At 38.9% G+C, this 25,898-nt stretch overlaps 1 protein-coding gene across 1 annotated transcript in view; it reads left to right on the forward strand.

Moving 5' to 3' along the window:
- necab2 (N-terminal EF-hand calcium binding protein 2) overlaps positions 1-25,898 on the forward strand; it is a 141,160-nt gene that overhangs the window by 66,872 nt on the left and 48,390 nt on the right. Inside the window, exons 7-9 of the mRNA XM_034142112.1 lie at positions 95-219; positions 17,494-17,573; positions 23,764-23,820. Coding sequence (XP_033998003.1) covers positions 95-219; positions 17,494-17,573; positions 23,764-23,820 — 262 coding nt within the window. The remainder of the gene's footprint in view (positions 1-94; positions 220-17,493; positions 17,574-23,763; positions 23,821-25,898) is intronic.

A 25,898-nucleotide genomic window follows, 5' to 3' on the forward strand; every position in this document is an offset into this window, starting at 1 on the left:
GAACTTCGTAATTATTTCAATATTACTTTTTCCTTCACCCTTCCGTCTTATCATTTTAATAAATATTTTTTTCCACCTCTGTCTGTTTTTGAAGTCATCAACCTGCCAAGGTGAGCCCACGGATGTCAGAGAGGCGCAACGAAAACACCGTCCCTGACTATCCCCCGAACAACAGAGTCACTGCCAGGGAGGCTGTCAGGACCGTCAACACTGCTTCAGGTGACACACACACACACACACACACACATATTTCATTTCATTTCAAACCTTTATTTAACCAGATTGGTCCCATTGAGATCATAGATCTCTTTTTCAAGGGAGACCCGCATATACATATATATACATATATACACACACACACACACACACACACACACACACACACACACCACACACACACACACACACCCACACACACACACACCACACACACAACACACACACACACACACACACCACACACACACACACACACACACACACACACACACACACACACACACACACACACACACACACACACACACACACACACACACACCACACACACACACACACACACACACACACACACACACACCTATCCCTACTTTCCACCTCAATCAGCCACCTGCACAGGTTTAATGCAGCTCTCCTACAGCATAAAGGGCAGCACGGATAAACTGGTGGAGGGAACAGGGTTAAGAGAGTAATAGAGATGAGGAGGGGGTAGTAAAGGAACATTTCTAAGGTGAGGGGACGAGATATAAAAAGAAATTAAGCAAAGGAAGGGAAGGTAGAGAGTTGTCTGTATCGTAAAGTGTTAAAGTAAAACTTGTAAGTGTAGATGAGGCCAGTCAGCACTTAAGACTTCAATCTGCTATGTAGTGCTGTTGTTTATGGAGTGTGTGTGTGGTACAGTTCCTAAAACAGACACAAATTGATTGAAGCTGGTAATTCCCTTTGAGCAAGTGCTGGACACTCATTATTCTTTGCTTCTCGCTCTGTAAACTTCTCCCTCTCTCTCTCTTCCTCCACCAGCTGGTGGTTAACACTGCAACGCACGCTCGCCTCGACACTTAGCGCCCACTCCAACAAATTGCTTGCTGTAGAAATGACACTTCAAAACTTGTCGAGATATGGCTTCCCTTTATTGCAACACAAACTTAACTTAAGAAGATTCAAACAAAAACATTCAAACACAGTTGAGTCAAGGCGTGGGGAGATCTAAACGTTCACTCCTCAGATGTTGTTATTCACAAGTGACAGTTAAAGGTGTTCAGACAACTCAAAATCACTCTGAAAAACACGGACAAGCTGTGGTTAACATGATAAATGACATGATCTGGTCTACATATTTCCATATAGGTGCCAACATCTTACTAAAGTTAAAGTACACTACACCATAATGACTTATTTCAGATTCATAGATATTGAAATACTGGATTATGATTATGAGATCATTTGAACTACTTGATATGCTGCTACTGGGTATATTTACCCATACTTATATGACAATATGTTTATTTCCAAGTTGATTTACATTTTATATTAGCTAATAATCTAAATCTTTAAAGGCACTTAAACTGTCAGATTAATCTAGAAGAGTACAAAGTAAAATGTTGGCTTACAAAATGTAGAGGAGTAGAAGTATAAAGAGGCATACTATTAAATAATCACGGTAAATGAGTTTGTAGAGGTGTTCATAGATATTTTTCAATGCAAGAAACAACATTCACTAAATCCTTTGCACCATTCAATCAACTTGTAATGATGTCAATTGAACTTAATTGCTCTGTAAGTAGAAATCACTCTAGCTTGAGAAAGAATCAATTTACAATTGGTTGACTATTACTGTCAATAGTGTTCCTTGCAATACTTAAAATAAATAGTACATTTTGTCAACTACTCTCAAATAATACATATCAGAATGACCATGTACACACCAATGGAGTCACAGTATGCTTTGAGAAAGGAGCTGTATTGTTTAAGCATTCATGAAATATAGTATATTAGCCATACAAAATCATTAGTATAGATGCTTTCACCTTTGCCCTATATTGTTCTTTCTTTAATTGCACTGGAAAAAAACACTCATTCAATCATTTTGTTGTAAAGTTATTCAGCATACTTTCTACAAAATCGTATACATCCAATCCAATCCACTTTATTTCTATAGCACATTTTTTAAAAACAGGGTTTGCCAAAGTGCTTCACAACGAACATACAGTATCATTATAACAAAATATAATATTACAAGAATAGATAAAAGGCACACATAAGAATAAATACAAGGCACACATAAAGGCTATGGACAGACAAGAAAGCATACAAATAGGTAGAGCTCAGACTGACTCGAAAGCGAGGGAAAAGAGGTGGGTCTTTGGGGGGACAATTTGACATGGGGGGGCAGGTTGTTCCAGAGTCTGGGGGCTACCGCTGAGAAGGCTCGGTCTCCCCTGGTCTTTCTCTTTGTTTTAGGGACTACCAGTCACAGCTGATCAGCCGACCTCAAAGCCCTTGAGGGGGTGTACACCTGTAGGAGGTCGGAGATGTACTGAGGGGCCAGCCCATTAAGCGATTTAAAAACAAACCATAGAATCTTAAAATGAACTCTAAAATGGACAGGAAGCCGGTGGAGGGAAGCCAGTGGAGGGAAGCTAGAATTGGTATAATGTGCTCATGCTTGCAGGTTCCTGTAAGCAGCCGAGCCGCAGCGTTACATTAACAATTAAGCCGTAAATGTAATGTTGTAATAATTTATTGAAATGTTGTAATGATATATTTAAATAAAAGGGCTGTGGGGTTTAGTTAACAATGTATTATTGCACTGAAACACCAACAGCATAATTTAAACCTAAATCTGAAATATCTACACGGTCTATTTAGAAATGGAAAAGGTGTCTGGTGACAAAGTGCTATAGAGTGAACAATGAAACTGTTGTCAAAGCCATTATTGATTTAGGGAGTGATCAGTGGAGCTCCGATTGATCTTCTGGGATGGCTTTTTATTCTCAAACAGCCTCGATGACAGCAGGTTGCCAAAAAACAGTTTACCCTTTATCCTTTATCTTTAAAGAATATATATGCTGAAATGCTACGCACATGCTATGACAAAATTGTTTTTTTTTATCCGGCTAAGCTTTGGTACCACCCTGCTCACATTGGTAGAAATAGAAAGGAACGCATAAACATAAAAAAGATAAATGTTACTGAATTTCAGTGGGAAAAATATGTTGTGTTACTATATGTCTAAAACAGTGTATACCAGTAAGACCAGCGATTAAGACCAGAGGTAGGAGAAGTACTCAGATCTTGTACTTGAGACAAAGTAGAAGTACCAGAGTGTAGGAATACCTGTTACAAGTAAAGTCCTGCATTCAGAATGTTATTCAAGTAAAAGTACAAAATACTTACCAAGTAAAAGTACTTATTATGCAGATTTGTCCATTCCAGAATAATATATATGATGTGTTTTATAATTATTGATCATTGAAGTGTTATCAAAGCTGTTAAAGGTGCAGCTAGTTTTAATGGCTTTGTATACTGCAGAGTAGCTTGTGAATTTACTCCAGGTGGAACTAAAGTCTGATTTAAGTGTTGATTATATTTCACATTATTAATCCAAATATGTAAAGTAACTAAAGGTTTTAAATAAATGTAGTGGAGTAGAAGAACACGATTTACCTCTGAATTGTAGTGGAGTAAAAATACAAAGTAGTATACAATTTAAATACTCAAGGAGATTGTACTCCATCAATTCATATTAGCTGTTGATGGAAAATATCATTCTTCTAATTAATTTTGGATGTGGTTCCATTTTTTGCACATAGTTTGACAACAATACCGCTCTCACGTTTGTATGCTAAATAGGAAGCTAAAGGACCCGCTTGTTAGCTAAAGCCTAATCACTGGAAACAGAAAAAGAAAAATCATCTGATATCCGTTGATTGGCATTTATTTAAAATCTGTACAAAATATGTAGAAACTATGTCTTGGCCAGGCGTAGTAACTCCTTGAAGACTTAAAATAGACTATATATAATCCACCGTACAACCACAACATGACTTTTTGCCAGCGATTTTCAGGTTTTGTGCTTAGCTAAACTAAGCTAAGCTTAATGGTCCCTGGTTGTAGATTAACATTTGTTTGTTGTTTTTGTTACCTAATGTTGATGTATTTCTTTAAAAAAAACAGAGCTGTAACAGAAGTGCGTGGTTGTTTTAAAACCATATTTTTATAAGCGGGGATTACGCATCTTTATCTCAGTTACATAACAACACACAGATCAGAGTTGGCTGTTTTATAGCTTTAAGCTTTTTCTGCTTAATTATTGATAAACCTGTCCGTGGAAAAAGAATAACAGAGGAAATATTTTCTCTTTAGTTGAGTAGCATCTCATATCGTATGTGGCCTTGACCCTCACCAGATACAAACACGATATGAGCAAGAGGCCACTAACAGTGACGAAGCAGTCTAATAAAAGAAAACCAAAGTGCTACTGGGTAATAAAATAGCCCCTGGTGAATACTGTATAGGAATGTGTAATACCCTGAAACAGTCAAACTAAACATACATGCTCCTCCGTATATAAAATCCCTCATTATTTATTCAAAAGCTTCCAAATGCAGCGTGTTGCATAATATTTCTATACACAACCATTTCTGAGACATGCAAAGAAAAATGACTAGTTATTTCTGTGACCTCAATACCACCATGGATAAATAAATGCTTTTGCTTTCACCCCGAGTTATTCTTTTTTATTATTAGAGAGCTTTGTGATAAACCAGTGGAGCATACTAATTAATGAAGAGTCTGAATGAGCCTGCTTTTTATTTATTCTGCTACTCATTGAAAGAGAATGTTCAAAGCCCCGTTCAAAGTGCATAGAATATAAACTCCCTAAAAAATTAAGAAAATAAATCTTCTATCATCCGACAGAAAAACAGGTTCATTACATATTAGTATTCCAGAGAGTTTTACCAAAACAGTGCTTGACACTAAAAAATGTATTCTGAATGATAAGAATGTTTTCACATAATGCCATCCAATTATAAACTGTACACAGGTGATAAATGAGGCACAGCCATAGTTCGACTAGTCATTATAAAGAAATGATTGAAGGTTATGTTAATTCCATTCTTTTTGAAGCTTTTTTAAATACTTTTTGGGGCATACACTGTGCACACATTTAATTATTGCTGTCTGTGTGCATCATACCAGCTTTTCTTCCTCTTTTCTTCTGTTCTCAGGCATCATATTGCAGACATCTTTTATAAAAAGGTCAAACATACTAAACTTGACATTCAAGAGTTTTCTTTCTGTGATTGGCACGTGTTCTGCAGAAATGTTTGATGTGCTTCAGATCTAGTGCTGCGTAGAAGAAAAAAGTATTCATCATGGGGGGATGACAGCACAAACTGCCAGGGTTTACAGTCCTCAGATCCAAACATCTGTCACCTGTCCAGTTGTATCCCACAATACATTTGAGCTTACAGCATGTCTGAGCCTCTGAGTTACAGTAAAAACAAGAGTCACAGCCTTGGAAATGTTTTAACTGCTAAACTGTATCAGAATAGAGGTCAGCTATTTGCGCTCAGAACAGCAGGACAGTAGCTGTTGCTGAAGTGTAAAGCACGGCTGGATTACAGCATCTCCTAGTTGGTTTGGGAATTTGAACCTGGGCTTTACTGGTCATTTTACAACCTCCATGTTGAAGGTGGAGACATTTTATTATATTGACCAAAACTGCTGCTGTGGTCAGCTTTACTTTTGCAGAAGATAAAACATGTTTTTATTTTCATTTTAGCTTGAAGCCAGATTGCTATGGCTTACTGCACTGAAGGCTATATTTACAGGCATGCCAAGAAGGTTTTCCAAATGCCCTTATACATCTTCACTACTACGTTGAAGTGTGTTAACAGTTCATTACATCTTTATACTCTGCCCATGAATGTGACATGGAGGGTTTAAAGGAATATTTTGGATGTTTCAAAGTGGGTTTTTATGAGGTACTTATCCATCGGCAGTATTTATCTGATGTGTATGGCAGTCAGCATGTTTGTAAAATCAGATCTAAGCAATAGAGACTACATTATGGAGAAGCCTCCAGACTCCATTGTCAAAAACAGTACATTTACCTCGCAGAACAACGCCTAAATAGGATCGTTTGTTTGTGTTATTGAGTGATTTTGATTAATCTGAACAAACAAAAGTAACACAAGGACACAAACAAACCAATAGAGGCAGCTGTAGACCAGAATCTCACATTCCAATATTAGTTTCAATGGCTTTATTGTAATTTGAACAACAGCTAAATATAAAAAACATAAATAGTGCTAGAAGAAACAGAAATAGAAATACAATTGTGCAAGAGAATGTTGCAAGCGCAAGATAATTCAGAAACAAGTAAGCTACAGTATATACATGTAAAATAGCAGTTTGAGCAGTTAACAGATGTATGCTATAAATATATGAAGGTGAAGGCACTTTACAGAGCTCAGGAATTGTTCTTACACAATAAATTACTGACTTTCTGATGGCAATGTTAACCAATGAAAATATGTTAAATTATATCAAGGTGGCTAAATAACTTTTGTTGATGCTCTCTCCACATCAGTACATTGATTAGCTTCTGTGCTAGGACTCTTGTCTTCTTCTTCAAATTTGGGGGTGTTTCAACTGCCATCTATTGTAGTTAATACACTGACTTTGAACAAGTATTTCATAAAACCCCACTTCAAAAAAATAATCCCTTTGAAGTAAAGTGTATTCTAAAATCAAGGTAAGCACTTATTGGATATACTTTGCCTTAATTCCTTGGCATATCAGATCAAATGTTCCTAAATCAAGCCAATGCCTACCCCCATACTTTCTTTACTGTATATGTAAGAAGCTCTGACAAATGAGGACCTTCATGTGAGCTGCACTTTGTCTGGAGTAAGGACAAGTCGATTGATTAATGACTCCCTCTTCCTCTGTCCTACTGCCCACCCTCCTCCATAATGCATGAATTCCTCCTGCACTCATCATTTCTTCTTCCCTGATTGTTCTTCTCCACTTACATGCACTCATATGAATTCACATTGAAGTTTGGTTTTGATGCCAAGTATTTGCAGTAAGACAGACAGAAATTTGAGCGAATGGAAAAAGCATTGAGTGGGAGACATCTGGGGGAAGAAACAAAGAGCGAGAAAAAGAACAAGCCGGGGGAAAGTAAATAAGAGAGCTAAAAATATCCACCACCACCTTTAAGTTGAGCAGCCAATGCTGTGGTGTTTGCTGTGTGCAACACTTCGCTGCATATCTCCTCTAAGTGCGTCTGACACTCCAACACAGTCTCACTCCCAGATAGTCCAATAGCGACGCTTGGTCAGGATCCGTTGGCGTGCAGTTGTGACGCGCCAAGTCTCCTTCAGCTTCATAAACGGACGCAAAGAGCTTTCAACTGATTGCAATGTATTCCCATCGGCGGCGGTATTTGACGCTCAAGCACCGCATCGGTCCATGTCGGCGGCCCTTAAAGGCAATGTGAGCGTCCATTCCCATTGGATAACGGAGAATTGTACACACGGAAGTAACTATTCTCCTTACTGTCGATTGATTTTACAGTGATATCTGCACTACTCATCAACTCAAAAACACCAGATTATCCTTGTTAATTACACAACATTGATTGGTTTAAATTGTGTGCAATGCTTTGTATTTTTCCCCTTCGATTCGGAGAAACAAATATTTTTTAGGAGTTTAGGATGGCAGAAGACACTACACTACCCATAATCCTCAGCTATCATTTAGGACTACACCATGCGCTGTGATTGGATGTTGGAGTGGCAGTGCGCAAAGTTTACGCAAATGTTGCAATCAGTTGAATGCTCTTTGCGTCTGAAGGAGACTCGGTGCGTCACAACTGCACGCCAAAGGACCCTGACCAAGCTTCGCTATTGGACTATCAGGGAGTGAGACTGTGTTGGACACTCTGCTGAAGACTTTTCATTGTAAATGAACTGCAGGTTATTGTTCAGTGCTTTCTCAGGCACAGGCTGTCAGTGTGTACATTCAGATAGGAATGTGTGTGTCCTTATTTGCGGCTAAAATGGATGTGATTAATTATATCCCTATGTTTATTTTTGCAAGTTTAATAGCCATGTCTTGCGAGCAGTGATTATCTGTTCCCTACTGTAGTTACTGTTTTACTTGTCAAGCCTTGAACTGTTGTTTACAAAGATAGCTAGCTTATGTAGCGCAGCCCATATTACATTATTTTACTATTTGTTTACCCTTCTACCATTACAAGAGAAAAGGCATTTATTATTATGAGGAGTAGCCTAACTAATGAATTCGAGAAAATATTTCAAAGAACAAAGTTGCTAACAATAGCTAAAACTCTGATAGCATCCAGGGCTAGCTTCACACTTGGGAAATGCTACATAGCAAATGTGCTAATTTCTTAACAGAACTCGTAATTTAACATATAGTTAGTAAATTATGTCCTTATTGGAATTTTAAAGTAATGCTAGGCTTTTCTGTAGCTAAGGCTTTTACATTTGAGAATGTGCTAATCGTTTACCTGGGGTTTAAACCAGTGTTGTAGTCAAGTCACCAATTCACGAGTCCAAGTCACTCTCGAGTCACCACTCTTCGAGTCCGAGTCACCAAGGGAGAGTCGTAGTCGAGTCCGAGTCCAAGTCCGAGTCACCAAGGGAGAGTCGAGTCCGAGTCCGAGTCCAAGTCTGAGTCACCCAAGGAGTGTCCGAGTCACCCAAGGAGTGTCCGAGTCGAGTCCGAGTCCGAGTCATCATTACCTGTGTTCGAGTCCGAGTCCAAGTCCGAGTCACCCAAGTAGAGTCCAAATCAAGTCAGAGTCACAAGTCTTCATGTATTAATCTTCGTGGATATTTGTGTTGAAATGTAGCTGCTCCTCTACATTGCTTTATCCTGTCATGTTATACTAATCTGTCTATTGAACTGCTGTGAAGCCAGTTTGGCTACAATTCTATTGTACAATGCTACAATAGGTGCTATACAAATATAAAGCTTATTACTAATATTAATAGTATGTGATGGAGAAGAGAAGGGAGTCACCATATGTTTTCCAGTCTGCTGAGACCAGGGCCGGTTCTAGACATTTTGTGCCCTAGGCGAGATTATGATTTGGTGTATCATCAACGTATTGACATGTTGGTTATATTATATACATAAAGAAGGTTTCAAATGTATTCATTATTGTATGAACATGTTTTAATTGGGGGGTGGACGTCACATCCTCTAGGGGGGTCCGGGGGTATGCCCCCCCGGAAAGATTTGTTTTAACATTTTAAAGTAAAATGCTTCAATCTGGTGCACTTTGAGCAGAATTACTAGAGACTAGATCTAGGGGGTACAACTCTAAACACCCATATGAAAAAGATCGGTTTACATTTTAATAATTAAATAAGTATGTGAACATAACCAACAACCTACCATAGCCAATAACAAATAAATGTAACGTATTTTATTTTTGTTGTTCATTCATATCTTATTTTACCTAGTTAACATTTATTTATTCATGCCTTTTTTTTAATATCTCCAGTTTTAAACGATATTTTTGGTTTACTGTCCTATAGTATTGGAATGATTTCAAACCTGTTTTTATTGTCCTAATAATTATAAGGTGTGCCTTGGAAATATTTGTTTACATAAATTGTGACCAAACCGTTTGAGACCCACTGACCGTTTGAGACCCACTGAGATAACTTGTGAACTATCTAAACACTCAGAGTCCTTTACAGATATAGCACCTCATTTCGGACGCCCCTACCCATGTGGGCCCGTGATCGGCACGGGGTGGGCCCCTGCTGAAAGGAAAACCCCCCGCAGGACTTGATACGCCCCCTTGATAAATAAATTAAATTATAATGAAACCAGCTGCAATGGATCATGGATCCACCAGGGGGAGCAGTGATTAAAAAGCTGCCACACTGGAACTCATGTGAAATAAACAGCTGATAGATCTACAGGTATCTGATAATAGCGGATATTTGTTAAGATCCATATGTCACAGATAGGATCATATTCTGTGCTAAATAAGAGACATGTAATCATTTACAAAACATCACCAAGTTTTTATTTAACAAAATAATGTTGTTTAATCCACGTTGGCGTACTACACAAAACCATTGGTTTGTTTTTTCCTCAGGAAATGCAGAGCGGCTTAAACAAACGATTTTTAATCATCATCCTCACGATCATTTAATGTATCATATGTTCGCCGAATTGACATGAAAGCACTAATAAATGTGGTTTAATCCACGGCTCTCACTACCGATTTTAATCCTAATTTAATCATCATCTTCACGATCATTTATGTTTATGTTCGCCGAATTGACATGAAAGCACTGACTAAATATGAATATACTGTAGTCAACTTCATTAAAACGTTATTAACTTGCCCAACTCAGTAATTCACTAAAAAAGAGGTTTATTTTTTATGAAGCCCTCGTCATCTCACCATGGGCAAACGGGCTATAATATTATACTATGTAATAGTTTACTCTATTATTAGTGCTTTAACAATCCACACATGAGTTCATTGTGTGTGCAATGTTAAAATCAGACCGTTTTTTTTTTTTTTTAAATAGTCGAAACGGCAGCTCTCAGGTGATCAGCTGTGTGTTTACACACCTAATGGCCCATCAGCCATGGCCCCCACCCCCTCTGAGTAACAAGCTTACAGTTAGCTGTCTTTGTGTATTGCAACCTATGATTGCAACCAGGGAGAGCAGTGATGGACGCTGCCACAATGAAACTCATATGAAATAAACAGCTGATTCCTCACACACACAGTAGCCTGTTGTTTCTATGCATAAAATAGTGAGAAACATGCCTCTGGTTAATTATTATATAACTTCTTTTCTCCATAAAAGCTGTTGGGTTGAAAGCAATACGGGAATTGTGATGCCGTGGCTTTATTTGACAGCATACTTACATTTATGTGTCTAGATAGAATACGGCGCTGGGTTGTTGTTGTTCTTATTATAGCCTACATCATGTAGTCCGCTGTATAGAAAACTGTAGTTTCCCCACAGCAGCAGACGCACATTCATGACGTCCGCTGGTGCATCATAAATACGTCGATAGTGTAAGTGCAGTCGGATTCTCCAAAGCACTGCAGTCTCTTCTCCTAAATCCTTTGAATTCTCCTATCCACTATTCATTAACCCTGAAACGGTGTGACAAAGCTCTACCATCCCCCCTCTGTTAACAAGAGATAGTAGCCTATGTTGCGGACTCTTTGTTTAAAACTAATTGCCCATCGGAATGTGTGGAGAAAGTCTCCCAAGGGGGATGGGAGACTTCTGACATTTGTCACATTCTGATGGACTATCGGAATTACATGCAGGGCAGCATTGCCGGTCTGAAAGGGTCTCTGGAAATATCAAACATTTAATTAAAGTTTTAAAAACAGTGACAGGTTAAAATCAGAGGTGGAAGACGTATTCCGATTATTTACCTAGGTAAAAAGACGTGTTAGAAGCAAATGTCCTGCATTCAAAATTGTCAATAGCCCAAGTGAAAAGTATTATCATCTGAAAGTAAAATGAATCATTATGTTATTAGTATTAAAGGGCCCATGTCATGGCCATTTCCACTGATCATAATTCCATTGTTGAGGTCTACTAGAATAGATTTATATTGTGCAATTTTCCAAACTCACATTGGTTTCTCATACAGCATCTCTGTAAACTACGTGTATTCACTGAATTTCACTCTCTGCCTTTAACGGCTCGTTGTAGCTCCAATAGCTCCAGCCCCCACCCTCCCTGTGAGCACAGTGTGCTCTGATTGGTCGGGACGTTGTGAATCGCGCTGAGCCTCGTGGAGGGTGTTGTTTCCTTGTTAGCGATACACAGCCAACACAGCCAAACTCATCCTGAGCACACACAAACTCACAGCCAAGTAAAAACAATAAGTGTGGCTGTTGATATTGAGTAAGAAAAAGGTTGATAAACGCTGTGAGAATGGGTCTGCAGAGAGAATTTTGCCTGCGATCCCAATTGTCTGTTATCAGCCTGCAGCCAGGGAGGAGAATCAGCCTGAGATGCCTGCTAACTGCACACAGATGTGTGTGTGAGGAAGTCCGTGGATTGGTCAATTTGGACCAATCAGCGGGGGCTTAGTTAACGTAACGGGCTCCGCGGACGTAACGTAACGGCTCCACGGATTGGTCCATTTAGTTCCGGGTACGGCTTGACATCATGCCGTACCCGGAACGAATGGAAGAATTCATATGGACAATGACGTATCTCCAACGAGGCGTTTTGGGGAGGGTATTTTCTGTGTTTAGAGTTTTATGGCGCGTTTCCACCTACAGCGCGGAGCACGGTTTAAGAGGGCTGTGACGTCAGCGGCCCGTCTTGGTTGTGTTTCACTTGGCCTTGTACCGGCCGGCGGGTCCTTAATTCACAGTTTTTTCTGGCCTCATAAAATCGCGGGTCTAGGGCCAGAAGACAACGAGGCTGAGTCGGGCTGAGATATGCTAAACTAGAGAGAGCATCGCTGGCAAGGGGGCTACACTACAACAAGATTGACCGTGATTTAATTGTAATACACGTTTCAAAATGATGCCGAAGTAACAACATACTGATACCGGTTAGTAAAAACCAATGAATTAATGCTTTGTCAAGTCTGCAGACAGACGGCAGGCGAAAAACCTTTTAAAATGCGTGTGTTCTAAATGGAGATTGGCTAAGCTAAACGCAGTATATGCTCCGACCGTTCCACACTTACAACAACGGCCTATAAAGACATAAATAAAGCAGCGACTGTATTCACCATGACACAGGCAGTCTGTGGTTTGTACTTGTTTTAACTTGTTGTCTAGTTGCTGAACATATATGAGGAGCTGTGAGTCTGAGTGCTAACAGCTAACGGCTGTGTTGTTTTCTGGGGTTCTCTGAAGATCACGTCACGGCTCCCTCCTTACACTTGCGTTACTATAGATACTACCCCAGTTCCTAAACTGTATGGAAATGCGCCCATAAAGTGAGCCAGTCCTAACGAGGCCCAGCCATACCGAGCGGGGCCGAGCGAGGCCGTTTGTAGTGGAAACGCGCCATTACTCGCTACCAGTGGTTGTACTTTGAGGTTTGTGACTCTGCACACACCGTTTACATGCATAAAAAACTTCATAACACACAAGGGGACGGGTAATAACCGGAAAGCATGACATTGGGCCCTTAAATACATATCATTTGTACAATTTATATTTAGAAATACTCCGTTGTAATTATTGATGCATAAATGTGTTCATCCATTCAATGTGGCATCTGCTATAATGGGTGTTAATGTATGATATTACTTAATAATACAATACATACTGTATAATATGTGATAATGTATGAGTTGATTTACTTCGATCTACTGTACTGTGAACACCACAACCAATATTACAAAAATATACTGCATATTAAAGCAAACTATTGTAAAGGTAAAAGTATGAGCATAAAAAATAAAGAAGTATAAACATTTACATTATTATTATGATTATTTAATATATAAAGACTATATATTATTGAATTAAAATTAAGATAATAAGATTAGATATACTTTATTTGATCTAAAAATATTGATGTTTTTTTCATTATAGTAGCCTGTGAAAACCATAACAAATAAGTGATTAAATGCTACAGTATTCAGCAAACACAACTGCAGAGCTGCAAACATTGCAAACAGACTAAGTTCTACAAAACCCAGTTGTCTTTTTTGTATTGTGAATGAAGCGCCATCTCATGGTTAAATCCTGTAATTGAACCAATGGGGAAATTTGGCAACGCCCTCTAGCAATTTGGCAACGCCCCCAGCCACTGGGATCCGCTGGGTTTTTGGTTGGAATCCGCTGGGTGGAGTCCTATCTGGAGTGCTACATCTGTACCTCACTGAGCTGTGGTTATCAGCCTCAATCCAACAACAATCCGCGGTACCGATGCACGCCCTCTCTCTCTTGCTCGCTCGGAGGCTCGCTCGCACTTTGGCTGTGAGCTGCGGGCGCCTGATAAGTCAACATCCCCCACTTTCATCACTTACAGCGCCCATCGTACAGGGCAAATGAAAAGTGTAAACCGGGGTGGTGAAAAGGGTGTTAGCTTGACTTAATTATGAATGTTGTTAACATCAGGCTGAAAATTAGGATGAAGCCAACAGTAAACATGTTTTTTTCCCTCCCAGAACTACCAGCGCAGTGCCCCCCCAGATCTGGCGCCCTAGGCGACCGCCTATGTCGCCTATGGCAAAGACCGGCCCTGGCTGAGACAGATGTCAAATCTATGATGTTTTGTTGTATGACTTGTTTTTTTCCTCTGCTGAGATTGATTTTTCTACCTAGCTACATCTGTGGATTTGCATCCAGCTTGAATCCCCTTTTTTTGGACATTCCATTGCATTCCCTGGAATTAAAAATACATATATTAGGGCCTATTGAACCCATAGAGCGGGACAGAACTTTGATATTAGGAGATGTTTTATAACGTTCTGCAATAGCAATCATGTTTATCTCAAATCACAACCAAGAAAGTTTTGAAATTCAGAAAAATGGTAACCATACTTAAAGTTAAAGGGGCTTCGTGTAAATGGTCTGCAAAGGCTAAAATCCCAAAGTTCCCTCAAAAGGGACTTTCTCTCCCACACACTCTGAAACGACTCCATTGTACTTTGTTTACTTGCGTAATATAATGACATCAATACAAAACACATGCACTTATATTGGCTAGCGCTCCAACACATTGTAGATTATAGGCTAAGGTGCGGGACATCTCTCAGTGGTTGACCAATCACTACAGAGCTGTGGTTTAAGACAGAGGGTGAAAAAGGGTGGTGCAACACAAAAATAAAGACCTTTTTGAACATTAAAGCATGTAAACATGTCACGGTAGAGGCATAAAATACAAATTTGAAACCTTAAAATTACCATCAGCTAATGTCTTACTTCTTTCTAGAAACGCCTGTTAAAATTACAAATGAGTTACAGTTTTGACAGGATGTACTGTAAACCCCAGTATCTTGCGTAAAAATCGGACATTTTACCCATCCTGACATCTGTCTACTAACTTTTAGACATGCAGTACGAGACTTACACCTTTGGTATCTTTGGTATAACTTCTACCAGGCTGCCTGTTCCGTCAAGTCCGAAATGTATTTAATAAAAAGACGGGAAGAAGTCAGAACAAACAGCTGTGAACCTTTGAGTCACTTAAATTAAGAGATTTAGGAGACCTTTTTTTCATGATTCATGTGAACACATTTGGAAAGTTAAATTAGGTGAACATGGAGTTACTCAAATCAGGTTTAATTGAGGAGAAAGTCAATAGAGACCACCCTCCCCTCACCTTGCTGCTAAATTCAAAGGCTGTAATTCCTCACACACTTCTATAATTAAGCGGGACACTTATTTTCTAAGTCCATTGAAATGACCACTGGGCTTTTATCTCCAAAAGTCTCCATGGTTACACACCATGGTTTAGGTTGATGAGTGCCTGTATGTGTGTGTTTGGGGTGTACGAAGGTAGTTCCTAATTGACTGGCTGTTAAAGCTTTTAATGAAGAGTGGGCAGTGGACTCTCCAATTAGCTGTGAGGGGGCGACCGGGGATGAATAGAGGACAGCAGATCAGGAGGGGGGGGGGGGCACAGGGAGGAGAAGAGAGATGAACCAAGGGAAGATAGAAGAGAAAGGGGACAAAAGAAAGGTGTGAATGTCAAAGAAAACAGCATGATTTTCACGTTTTTTTTAGTGTTATTTCAAAGTTTTTATGTGTCACATAAGCAGGGTTGAAAGGGTTACTTTAAAAATGTATTCCGTTACAATTACTAGTTACCTGCAAAAATATGTAATCTCTATCAAATGTAGACATAAATAAAGACAAGAGATCAGAAAGATCAATAACATGCTATGCCAAAAAACAAATGACTTTGTTTTAAAGAAAATAATACTTTTTAAATAATTGTATTTATAAAATGCCACAAGAAGCACCAATCTGTACCACTTTAAACCATTAAAAACGTAATAAACTGAGCCTAATTAGCCCTCTTAACACCCATTCATGGTAAAGCAAGGTTATATTACTAGTCAACGTTTTGTTGATAATTAATTATTAAAAAGCAATAATGCAAGAGATAGACTCCTCTAACCCATTGTATTTCGTGCTACAAAATCATTTTCTACCAAAGAAAATATTTCTTTAAGACCACAGCTAATCACAAAGAGTCCAGTGTGGTATCTAAAATGTATGCTGCAAATAGAGCAGTAGAGCAGCAATCAATACTTTTTTCTACTGTCTTTGAACAGGCCGAGATCCTTCCGATAAACAGATATAATTGCCTATTCATCAGCCCCTTTGGAACTCCCACTTTACATGAAATATTCATGATGAAAGAATGGGAATGAACTGAGAGAGATGAGAAGGAAAGAGAAAAGAAGGTGTATCGTTACGTGGTACAGTTCCTCATGTACTGTGTCCAGTTACTGCTCAGGGAAGCCATGTTTTACTGTACCTATAGAATGGTGCAGTAATTCATTTTTGAAGCCGGCCCAGAAGTTACACTTCCTTACAAGTTTTGTTAAGCAGGATAATCTCCACATTTTGCACATTGCACATTGCACCTGCACATATTTTGTTATATTTTATTTTTACGGGTACATATTTCATCCATATTTTATATAAATATTGCTATATTTCAATGTTATTATAGTTTTTTTCTTACAATTGATCTTCCTGACTGTGTTTAAGTATGCACCAAATACATCAAGGCAAAATTCCTCGTATGTGTAAACCTTCTTGGCAATAAAGCTGTTTCTGGTTCTGATTCTGACTTATTAACACCAATCTTATGAATTTTTAAGCATAAATGCAATCTGAAGAAGTAAAAAGCTAACGTAGGGTTGAAACAAACAATATCACATGGCTGCGCGCTACCAATGCTAAGCTAAAGGCCTTTAATGTTCGGTGTGATAAGGTTTGGTAGTCTCATTTTAGTCACTTGTTTGCAACCGCTGTTGTTAGCAACCGCCATTGCTAATAAGAAACATTCACCAGTGGGGTAAATAATAACGTATTTTGTGTAGTATGACAAACAGGAAAATCTCTGAGGCTTGGGTTAACCACAGACCTTGTTCCAAACAAAAACACGAACAAAAAAGACTTTCAAGAAGAGAGAACAGGAAGGGGTTTTAGGATTCTTCTTGCACCTCTCCATAGGGTGCAGTTTGCCAACCATGTTACCAATCAGTAACATAGGGCATTACCACTTGTCCAAAAGGCTATTACCTTATCAGGATAACATGTATACGGATGAGTTATTTATTATCAGGTTTAAAGGAAATGACAAACAAAAGATTATATCACAACGTGTGGTCATGCTTGGGAAATGTGATCTCTTTATGTATAAGACATATTTGAATAATAGTAATCCAGCTGCATCAGATCTTGTCACAACCCATTTAGTAGCAATGTTAATGTTTGTTTATACTTGTATGTTGCAGGTGCTGTAGAAGTGAGGAAAGAAGGTTTGGACTCTCAGATCAACCGCCTGGCTGAACTGATCGGGCGACTAGAGAATAAGGTAAAGAATACAGGCACGCAGGTTAACTTCTTTTGGCATATGGTTACGTTATTCCATGAATACTAAATCTAACCAATACCACTGCCTAATCCCTATCTCAATCAAAGCCTAAGTCTTAGATGATATGACAGACAGTGATTTGATCGTACTTGTTCTCCTTGTAACCAAATAATTATTTCTGCCATAAAGCACTGGGGTCCGTGCACACTCGACAGCCTTGTTCGACGGCATGAGTGTGGAGGACATATGTACGGCGGCGTCTTGGTCTACGCTAAGCCCGTTCATAAGGTTCTATCTCTTGGACATGTCTGGCTCCTTCTCATCGTCTGTGCTTGCTGGGGCAACACAGGACTGGTGAAAAGAGGGGAGCTGTGGGTCGGTAAGCTGTATCTGACCCCCTGGGACATAATACACTTACGTTTTCCCATGCTCCTTAGGGACCTGGGAAACGTAGTGCGCAGTGTGTAGTCACTTGAGCTGGCACCTGCAGGGTGGAGCTATGGGCTTATTCAGACCAATTAGGCTCTACCCAGCCAAGTAAGCTGCGGCCCCCGACTTCTTCACGGTCACAACCGGGTGATAGGAAATTGGGGTGCGATGGCTGTTAACCAAAGGCCGGTCAGAGGCAGTGTGGTGGGTCAATGTGTGGGGCGAAAGGGCGTTTATTCAATGGGGCTCCACCCACTGTACCCATAGAGTCCATTAGAGGGCGGAGCCTGTGTGAGATAGAACGGGGGGTTACGTATTGTAACCCTAGTTCTATAAGCACAGGCGGAGCCCTCTACCTAGGGGCCCTGTCTTCCTATGCCGCTCGCTGAAGAGGGTGTAGGATGACAGTCAGGAGGTGTATCTGCCTTATATACTGTGAGCCTGCGCGCGCATTCAGGTAGGCTCGCCCTGATTGGCCGGCTACGTTTATACAACTTCAGTGTGTGAACGCTCGCGTATCATTGATGAGAGGAGTACCCATAGAGTCCAGTAGAGGGCCCCGCCTGTGCTTATAGAACTAGGGTTACAATACGTAACCCCCAGTTTTGGGCCGTTCCGTTCAATTGGAAGCTATAATAACAAAGAACGAAAAGCACATTTTCTTGAGCAGATTAACCGTCCAAACCCTGAATGTTGCTGACGGTGAGTGTTGAACTTTTATTGCCATACGCAGATCTTCCTCCTTACTATATGGCTGTCAGATTAAGTGTTAAAGCTCATTCTAACAAAGTGTGAGAGCAAGCATATATTTTTTTTAATATTTAGTAACTCAAAGAGATGATTAACTCCAAGAAGTCGACACCACTTTGCCGTACAACCGCGGTGATACATTGTCGAGATATCGTTGTTAAAGAAACAAGGAGGAAGCTCTCATCAGCGCCCTACCAGCGCCTGTCTGCCAAAAAGAGGACACAGACCCATGAATCATACGCATCATTTACGCTGGGTACGTGGCCCCACTACTTTTCAAAAAAGGGCCAATTTTGTTCCAACCACTTTCTTAAAGTAACATTTACTCAAAATAAATCAGAAAAATAGCGTTCAGAAGGTATATAATGAAAAAGAACATTCATCCGTTTACACTTAGTAGGTGTATTTCTGGGAACCTTAGAGGTGCAATTAAAAAATGTGAACAATTACTATTAGAATACTTTGAAAAGAAAAGAGAAAAGCAAACATCGCCTCTGCTTTGCCCAGCAAAGCCAGTCTTTAGGCGTGGTTAACAAATAGTATGCCTACGTTATGCGTTGTTTTAATCTAAAAGTGTCCACAATACTTTTCTAAACATAGTGATGCACATGCTATGCACAACTAAATACAATATACTTATGGGGAAATAGATCATAAAAAAAATAGAGAAGAAATGTTTCATCAGGTATTATATTTATACTACATTAGCCCTGGTTTTCCAAAAACATCGTTTGTCTAAACAGACCTACTGTATGTATACTGTGAGGCCTGTTTAGAACCAACCTTTAGCCCTTTGCCCCAGCTGCTAACTTAATAAACGTCTTACAAATTGTCCAGGTTTAGGTAATATTGTTCCATTAGGTCAAGTGACCTTTACTGTAGAAGAAGTGATTGAATTGCCTTCCACCGAAGAATAGTCCAATAATCACCTGTGACCCTGAAGGCCTCATGCGAGCCCATTACTCTCCACGGAGGCGGCCCTGTTTGCAGTGACTGGCATGAAGGCAATTATTTTCACGGATGACTAAACAGTCACATTTTTACCTATTTGAAATTAAATGAAGACAGGTTCTTCTTAGGAATTATTCATGTGTGTTTTATTTATTTTATGCTTATAAATTCAGTAGTAATTACTTGAAACTTGAGGGAAAAGTAGAGATGACAATGACTCTGCTTTCATTTCCTGATTCTTCTTCCGTCTGCATTAACAAGCCAAATCAAAATTGACCCAGCAGCCTAACCAGTAAACAAATGTAGGCCTGTATCAATGAATAACAATCAGTGAAAGTAATGAGCAACTAAAGGAAAGGTTAAATACAACTCTAAACTACAGCCCACTTATTTCAGTGTAAATATTAAGATACTGGGTACCTTTATTGAGACAAATATGCATGTCCAAGTTACATACAAACTATGTGGGTAACTACTTTGCGTATAAGAAGAACTTGAATATGTACATGTACATTTTTGCAGCAGGGGTTCATTACATACGTTTGTTGTTGTTTTTCTTTTTTTTTATAAAATTGCAGGAAATACACATGTCATGAATGTAAAGTAAAATTTTATTTTTAAGATAACTTTGCAGTAAACGACCCAAACTTTTTTCTCAGTTTTTGTTCAGGTCAAGCTCTATCTACCCTTATTATGTTATGAATATCCATCGAGACGAATGATTTAGAGAATTACTTAAATGTGCCCTTTGGTCATACATGCAGATTTCTTATCTTTGGAGACTTTTACTAAACTTGTCCCAACATGACTTATAATAAAACATCATCCTTTCATGTTGAGGTCCTGCAAGGCTGCTGAGGATGTATTTCATTGGTTACATTGGTTTTGCAGAAAAACTCTGCACATCGAAACGAAAATAGGTCAGAACATTTTTGAAGTTGGAAAGTGTCTTTTCAGAATAACCATAACTAAAGAAAAGCAAGTGAATAGACATTTTCTGCTGGATAACATTTTCAGAAGGCTAGACAGTATACTGCAGTAATCATATCAAAGGAGAATATAGTGTTAAGACTGCGTATGGAAGTGGAGAGGATAATATCACACTGAGTGAATCATGAATTGTTTACTGGATGAATAATATGCCAGCTTCACACTGTGTTGCCTGGCGAGATGAAAATAGTGCCCCATGTTGGCACCACTGCTTTGTGATAGCACACTGGAAATCCTGTTACCTGCAAACCATATTTAAAGTGATAAAAATGCACTGCTCCGTCACACTCTCAGATGTTCCACGCTCCACTGGGAGTTGTTTGTTCTTTGGGTTACAATGTGTCATTATTTATTGCCCTCTGTGTGTCACAGACAGGATTTTTATTCTCAGATAGCCTTTGATTGTAGCTGCACATCTGGTACAGGTGGTACTGAGGCTGAATACTGACAAACAGATGGATTTCTCTCTTTTCAGCCAAAGAATATTTTCCTGTCTATAAAACTGTACTTGCACTCCCCTGTTATATCCGTTTTTTTGTATTCTCCTATCTTATTCGCAAAGAGTGATTTACGAAAGATTTGAATCTCATCTCGCTATTTTTAGCCTGCGCTGAACGACACTATCTCAGGTTATATTGATAAACATAGGCAGTAGGCCATATCAGTTGCTAATTCATGTAAATGTCATGTGTATGACCAAAATAAACAGTTTTGGTTTGTGTGTCTGTACTCGGACAAAGGTTGTTTATCAGGAGCATCACTCTTTAACACTGTTCAACATAAAATGGAATGCTTTGTGCCAAAGACTTTGATAAAATGGAACATCTTATCCATAGCAGTTCACACAATGGCAATTTCAGGAGAGGCATTTTTGCAGTCAACTTTCATCTTTATCATATCAATAAATATCAGGTTTATAGTGTTGATCACAAAGTATTTTAAACTACTGATGTTTTAGAAGATATGTGTTATCTCAGTGTGTCAGACATATGCTTAATTAACACTGAAATAAAGACAATTATTGAATTTGACATATACCTAATCTTTAAGGACTCTGAACTGGATCAGGCCAAAAATAATTCCTATCTTTTTGTATTCAGTGAAGAACCGTGAAAAATAAGATATGAAAGAAGCTCTTTAGTCTGTTCCTAAAAGAGACCAAGAAAAAAAGGAATAGGATATCAAGGAGTACTTCTAGTCAGTGGTGTGAAGTAACTGGGTAGATTTACTCAAGTACTATACTTACTGTAAGTACAATTCTGAGGTACTTGTTCTTTACTTGAGTTTTAAATGTTTTGCTACTTTGTACTTCTACTCCACTTCAATGATTTAATACTTTTAGTTACTTTGCAGATTTGGATTAAGGATTTGAAATGTAAACAACACTTACGTAAGACTTTATTTAAACCTGGAGTAAATACACAAGCTACCCAGCAATAGGCAAAGTAATTCAAACTAGCTTCACTTTTACTAGCTTTGATTAACACTTTAATGCAACAATAATTATTATCAAAACATATCATATATATTGTGAGTCCCTCTATTCAGCTTCATTACCAGGCAGCTATTGTTGGTATACAGCTCTAAAACAAACTGTACCCTTAATTAACTGCAAGAAACAGATACGATTTTAAATTAACTGATGAACATGTTGGAGCATTGAGCAGCTAAAGAGCCAGATATTTTTGAAATCTCTTTAACTTTCTTTATTTGAGGCCAAGATGGCCACGACCAAAACGTCACCTTGGGGACAGAATCCTGTGCACTTACTGTGATTTATTGAAAAAGGTTTATATAACTCTGACTCGCAGACAATGAGAGAGGACTGTACAATGAGCCCACCTGTCTTTCCCAAGGTTTTATCTTAAGAGGGTATTTGAACATAATTGTGTCCTCTTCACTCCAGTGTTAGAGCAACCCAGTCTCACGGCATTTCGTGTTATAGTCACGACATGTAATCTATTGATTCGTGTTCACCAACATGATTTTCCCCTTTTTTTCGTGTCACACAGAACGATTTTAAAAGCAATGTAAATAATAACAAATTAGAAGGAAAAGGAGATAAAAAAAAATACAGATTTCAGTATTCTGACACAGAACGATTTTAGAAGCAATGTATTTATATTGGTAGTATGTTTCGTGCCTGCACCAAATAATAACAAATTAGAAGGAAAAAAAGATTTTAAAAAATGAGGCTCTGAGCCCCATTTATTTTCCTTGCGGACGGCAAAAAAACTCCGACATTATACTATTTAAAATAAAAGGGTTAGGGTTAGGTTTAGGGTAAGATATTGAGTAAGAAAATGTTTTTATGAACCACACAGCTTCCGGTCTTCCAAGACCCGACCGGACAAAAAGACGTGGTGCAGGCACGAAACATACTACCAATAGAAATACATTGCTTTTAAAATCGTTCTGTGTGACACGAAAAAAAGGGGAAAATCATGTTGGTGAACACGAATCAATAGATTAAATTAATTTGACTATAACACGAAATGCCGTGAGACTGGGTTGTGATATCTGCTAGCGAGCGAAAGCCAAAGGTTGTCGACTATCAACTACTTGCAAAATGTAGTGTTGTAAATCTTTGATTTTACCATTTTAAACTGCATATAAACTAGAATGGAAAGTTTGACAGGCAAAGCAACCATTGCTAAGGTATTTAGCAAAATCTGTATAGTTCTTGATAATAGTACCTATAATAGTAATCCCCTCATTTTGCTAATTTTTGGTTACTGTAGCTCCTACATTATAATTTTCGGTTACATGTTCATGTTCACTGTTCTATGTTTAGATCTTTTATGCTGATATAAATCATTCCGTTTCATTTTGGGCTTCTCTTTTTGGCACGTCCACATCCTGCCTGAACCCACCACCCTTATTCCCTGTGGAACTTTATTTTACTTTAAAATATCCTGTCCTGCGTAATGCATGTCCGCTTGCAGTGTGAGAAGTAATACTTCTAGTGTGAATGTCTACTTTAAGATGTGGCTTTAGTAGTTGTTGTTGTTGTTGGTCTTGTCGATTGACATGTTGCTGCTGTTGTTTGTTGTTGTGCTTCTCCTTGCAGACAGTCTGGTTTGATCTGCACCAGAGGCTAACAGACACAGATGGCACTACCAGCGCAGTAAGTAGACACTAAATGAATCACCATTGCACATTATTACACTGCAACAGACAGCCCTGGGTGCAGCATCACTTTCTGCTGCTTCACAAAGGCCAAGTATCACTACAGCACTACCTCAGGCAGAGTATTACAAGGCTTAGACATAATTAACATGGGACAGCACTTCTGCACGACCTTATCCGAACAAAAATAATCCCGGTCTTAGTGCCTGTCCCATGGGCGGTGATCTTTTGTATTATTTCCCTGGAAAGCTGCTTGTTTTGTTTGGTTGTCTGGAGCTGAATAATTTATAGACACTGGGTATTCTCCAAAAGAATTAATAGAATCACACGCTATCTTAGAATACCTAACACCCACAGGGAAAGTAACATGTCAGCTTTTCTAGAAACATACTGCATATTTAGGGGGTGTGATAGTGTCTGTGATACTGATCAAATGAGCACTATCCTTTTTCTTCTCCTTAGGCTGTATCTGATCTGAATCATACAGTAAATCAGAAAGTGTTCACTTACAAAAGCTCAACAGTTTGATACCATTTCCCGATATACTTTCACCCAAGACTGCTACAGCACTTCTGTACCTCCAGCGAGTAGAGATAAGTGTCAGTGCAATAAATATAGCCATTCTTACAGGTCTGAGCGCCTGCAAAAAGCCATAAGCAAACTACTGTATATAATACAGATTTATTGTATTCACATGCACTTTATACAACACCCGCTGTAATGCAAAAAGATGCCGGAGACGTTAAAAGTACCTGAATTTAAACAAACTTGGAGTTGTCTCTCATATTTTTTGGAGTTCAGTTTAAACGAGATAATCATTCTTTCTTAAGAGACAGACTGATCACTGGCAACAGTGTAAAGTTACAGTACATTTGGACCAAAAGAAGTTACGAAAAATATTTTTCTTGTGTGTTTTCTTTTACACAAGCAATCACTACAACACCAGCCTGGTTAACAAAACCCATGCCTCCCCAATAAAACGCTATGTCTTCACTAAGACATATGAACAAATGAATTTCATCCTATCCATCAGATCTGTTTATGCAAGATTTTAGATCTCCATCACTGTAGATCTGGCCACAAGCCTCATTTCCAATCACACGCTTAGCCACAAATGGATCAAGAAACTTTCCATCTGCATGTCACCACTTGGACAACAGGAAGTCAAGTTTTACAGATTTGCGAACTTCTTGAGTAATGCCAAAACAGCCATTCCTTCAAGTATGCAGTTCTCTTAGTTTGGAAAACACAAATGGGAGTCATTTTCGTCCCTGGTATGCACCTTAGCCATCAGGGTCCCCCGCCAACATCACTTTTAATGTGAAACTGGTAAAGACACTTGGAAAATATATATTTTTAATCATCAGTAATCTAAATATTAAAAAGTCAAGTCAAAAACAATTATTTGGTTATATTACTGTTTTTAAAACAGATGTTGCTTAAAGGGGACCTATTATGCAAAATGCACTTTTTGATGTCTTTTATACATAAATATGTGTCCCCGGTGTGTCAGGGAACTCACAAAGTGTCAGAAAACAAAACCCTCTCTCTTTTCCTCTGTACCCACATCTCAAAAAATAAATAAAAATGGGGGTGCTAACAAGCAGATCCATAAGTTTCACTCCTATTACGTCATTGGCGACATCCGGCCGACGTGACACGTCCCAACCATGGGTTGCAGTCGAATAGTCCATTTAGCTTAGGAACCTTCCTAACGGAGTGAAATGACCCGGAAGTACCTCAGTGTCAGCCATGATAAGTGCCGTTCGAATTCTCTAGATGATAGGAAAGGAGGTTTCAAACTTCCTTTAGCTTAGGAACCACTGGACCTCCCTTTACGAAAGGAGAGGAGAAAAAATGCTGCCCCACAATGCCTTGCAGCCGCAGCATTTGCCGTCACACAACATTCGGCCGTTCACGGAAACAACCGATTATGACCGAGAAATTATATCATGAAAGTTACGGTGCTTATTAAGCATTTTAAAACGTATGTGGTAACTTGCCAAAGTGCTTTGTTTTGAACGTTCATCAGTATTATAATCAAAAAGAGAAATATGAACGTTAGTTTTTACTGAA

This window comes from Trematomus bernacchii, unplaced genomic scaffold (assembly GCF_902827165.1).
Source record: "Trematomus bernacchii unplaced genomic scaffold, fTreBer1.1, whole genome shotgun sequence".
Lineage (NCBI taxonomy): Eukaryota > Metazoa > Chordata > Actinopteri > Perciformes > Nototheniidae > Trematomus > Trematomus bernacchii.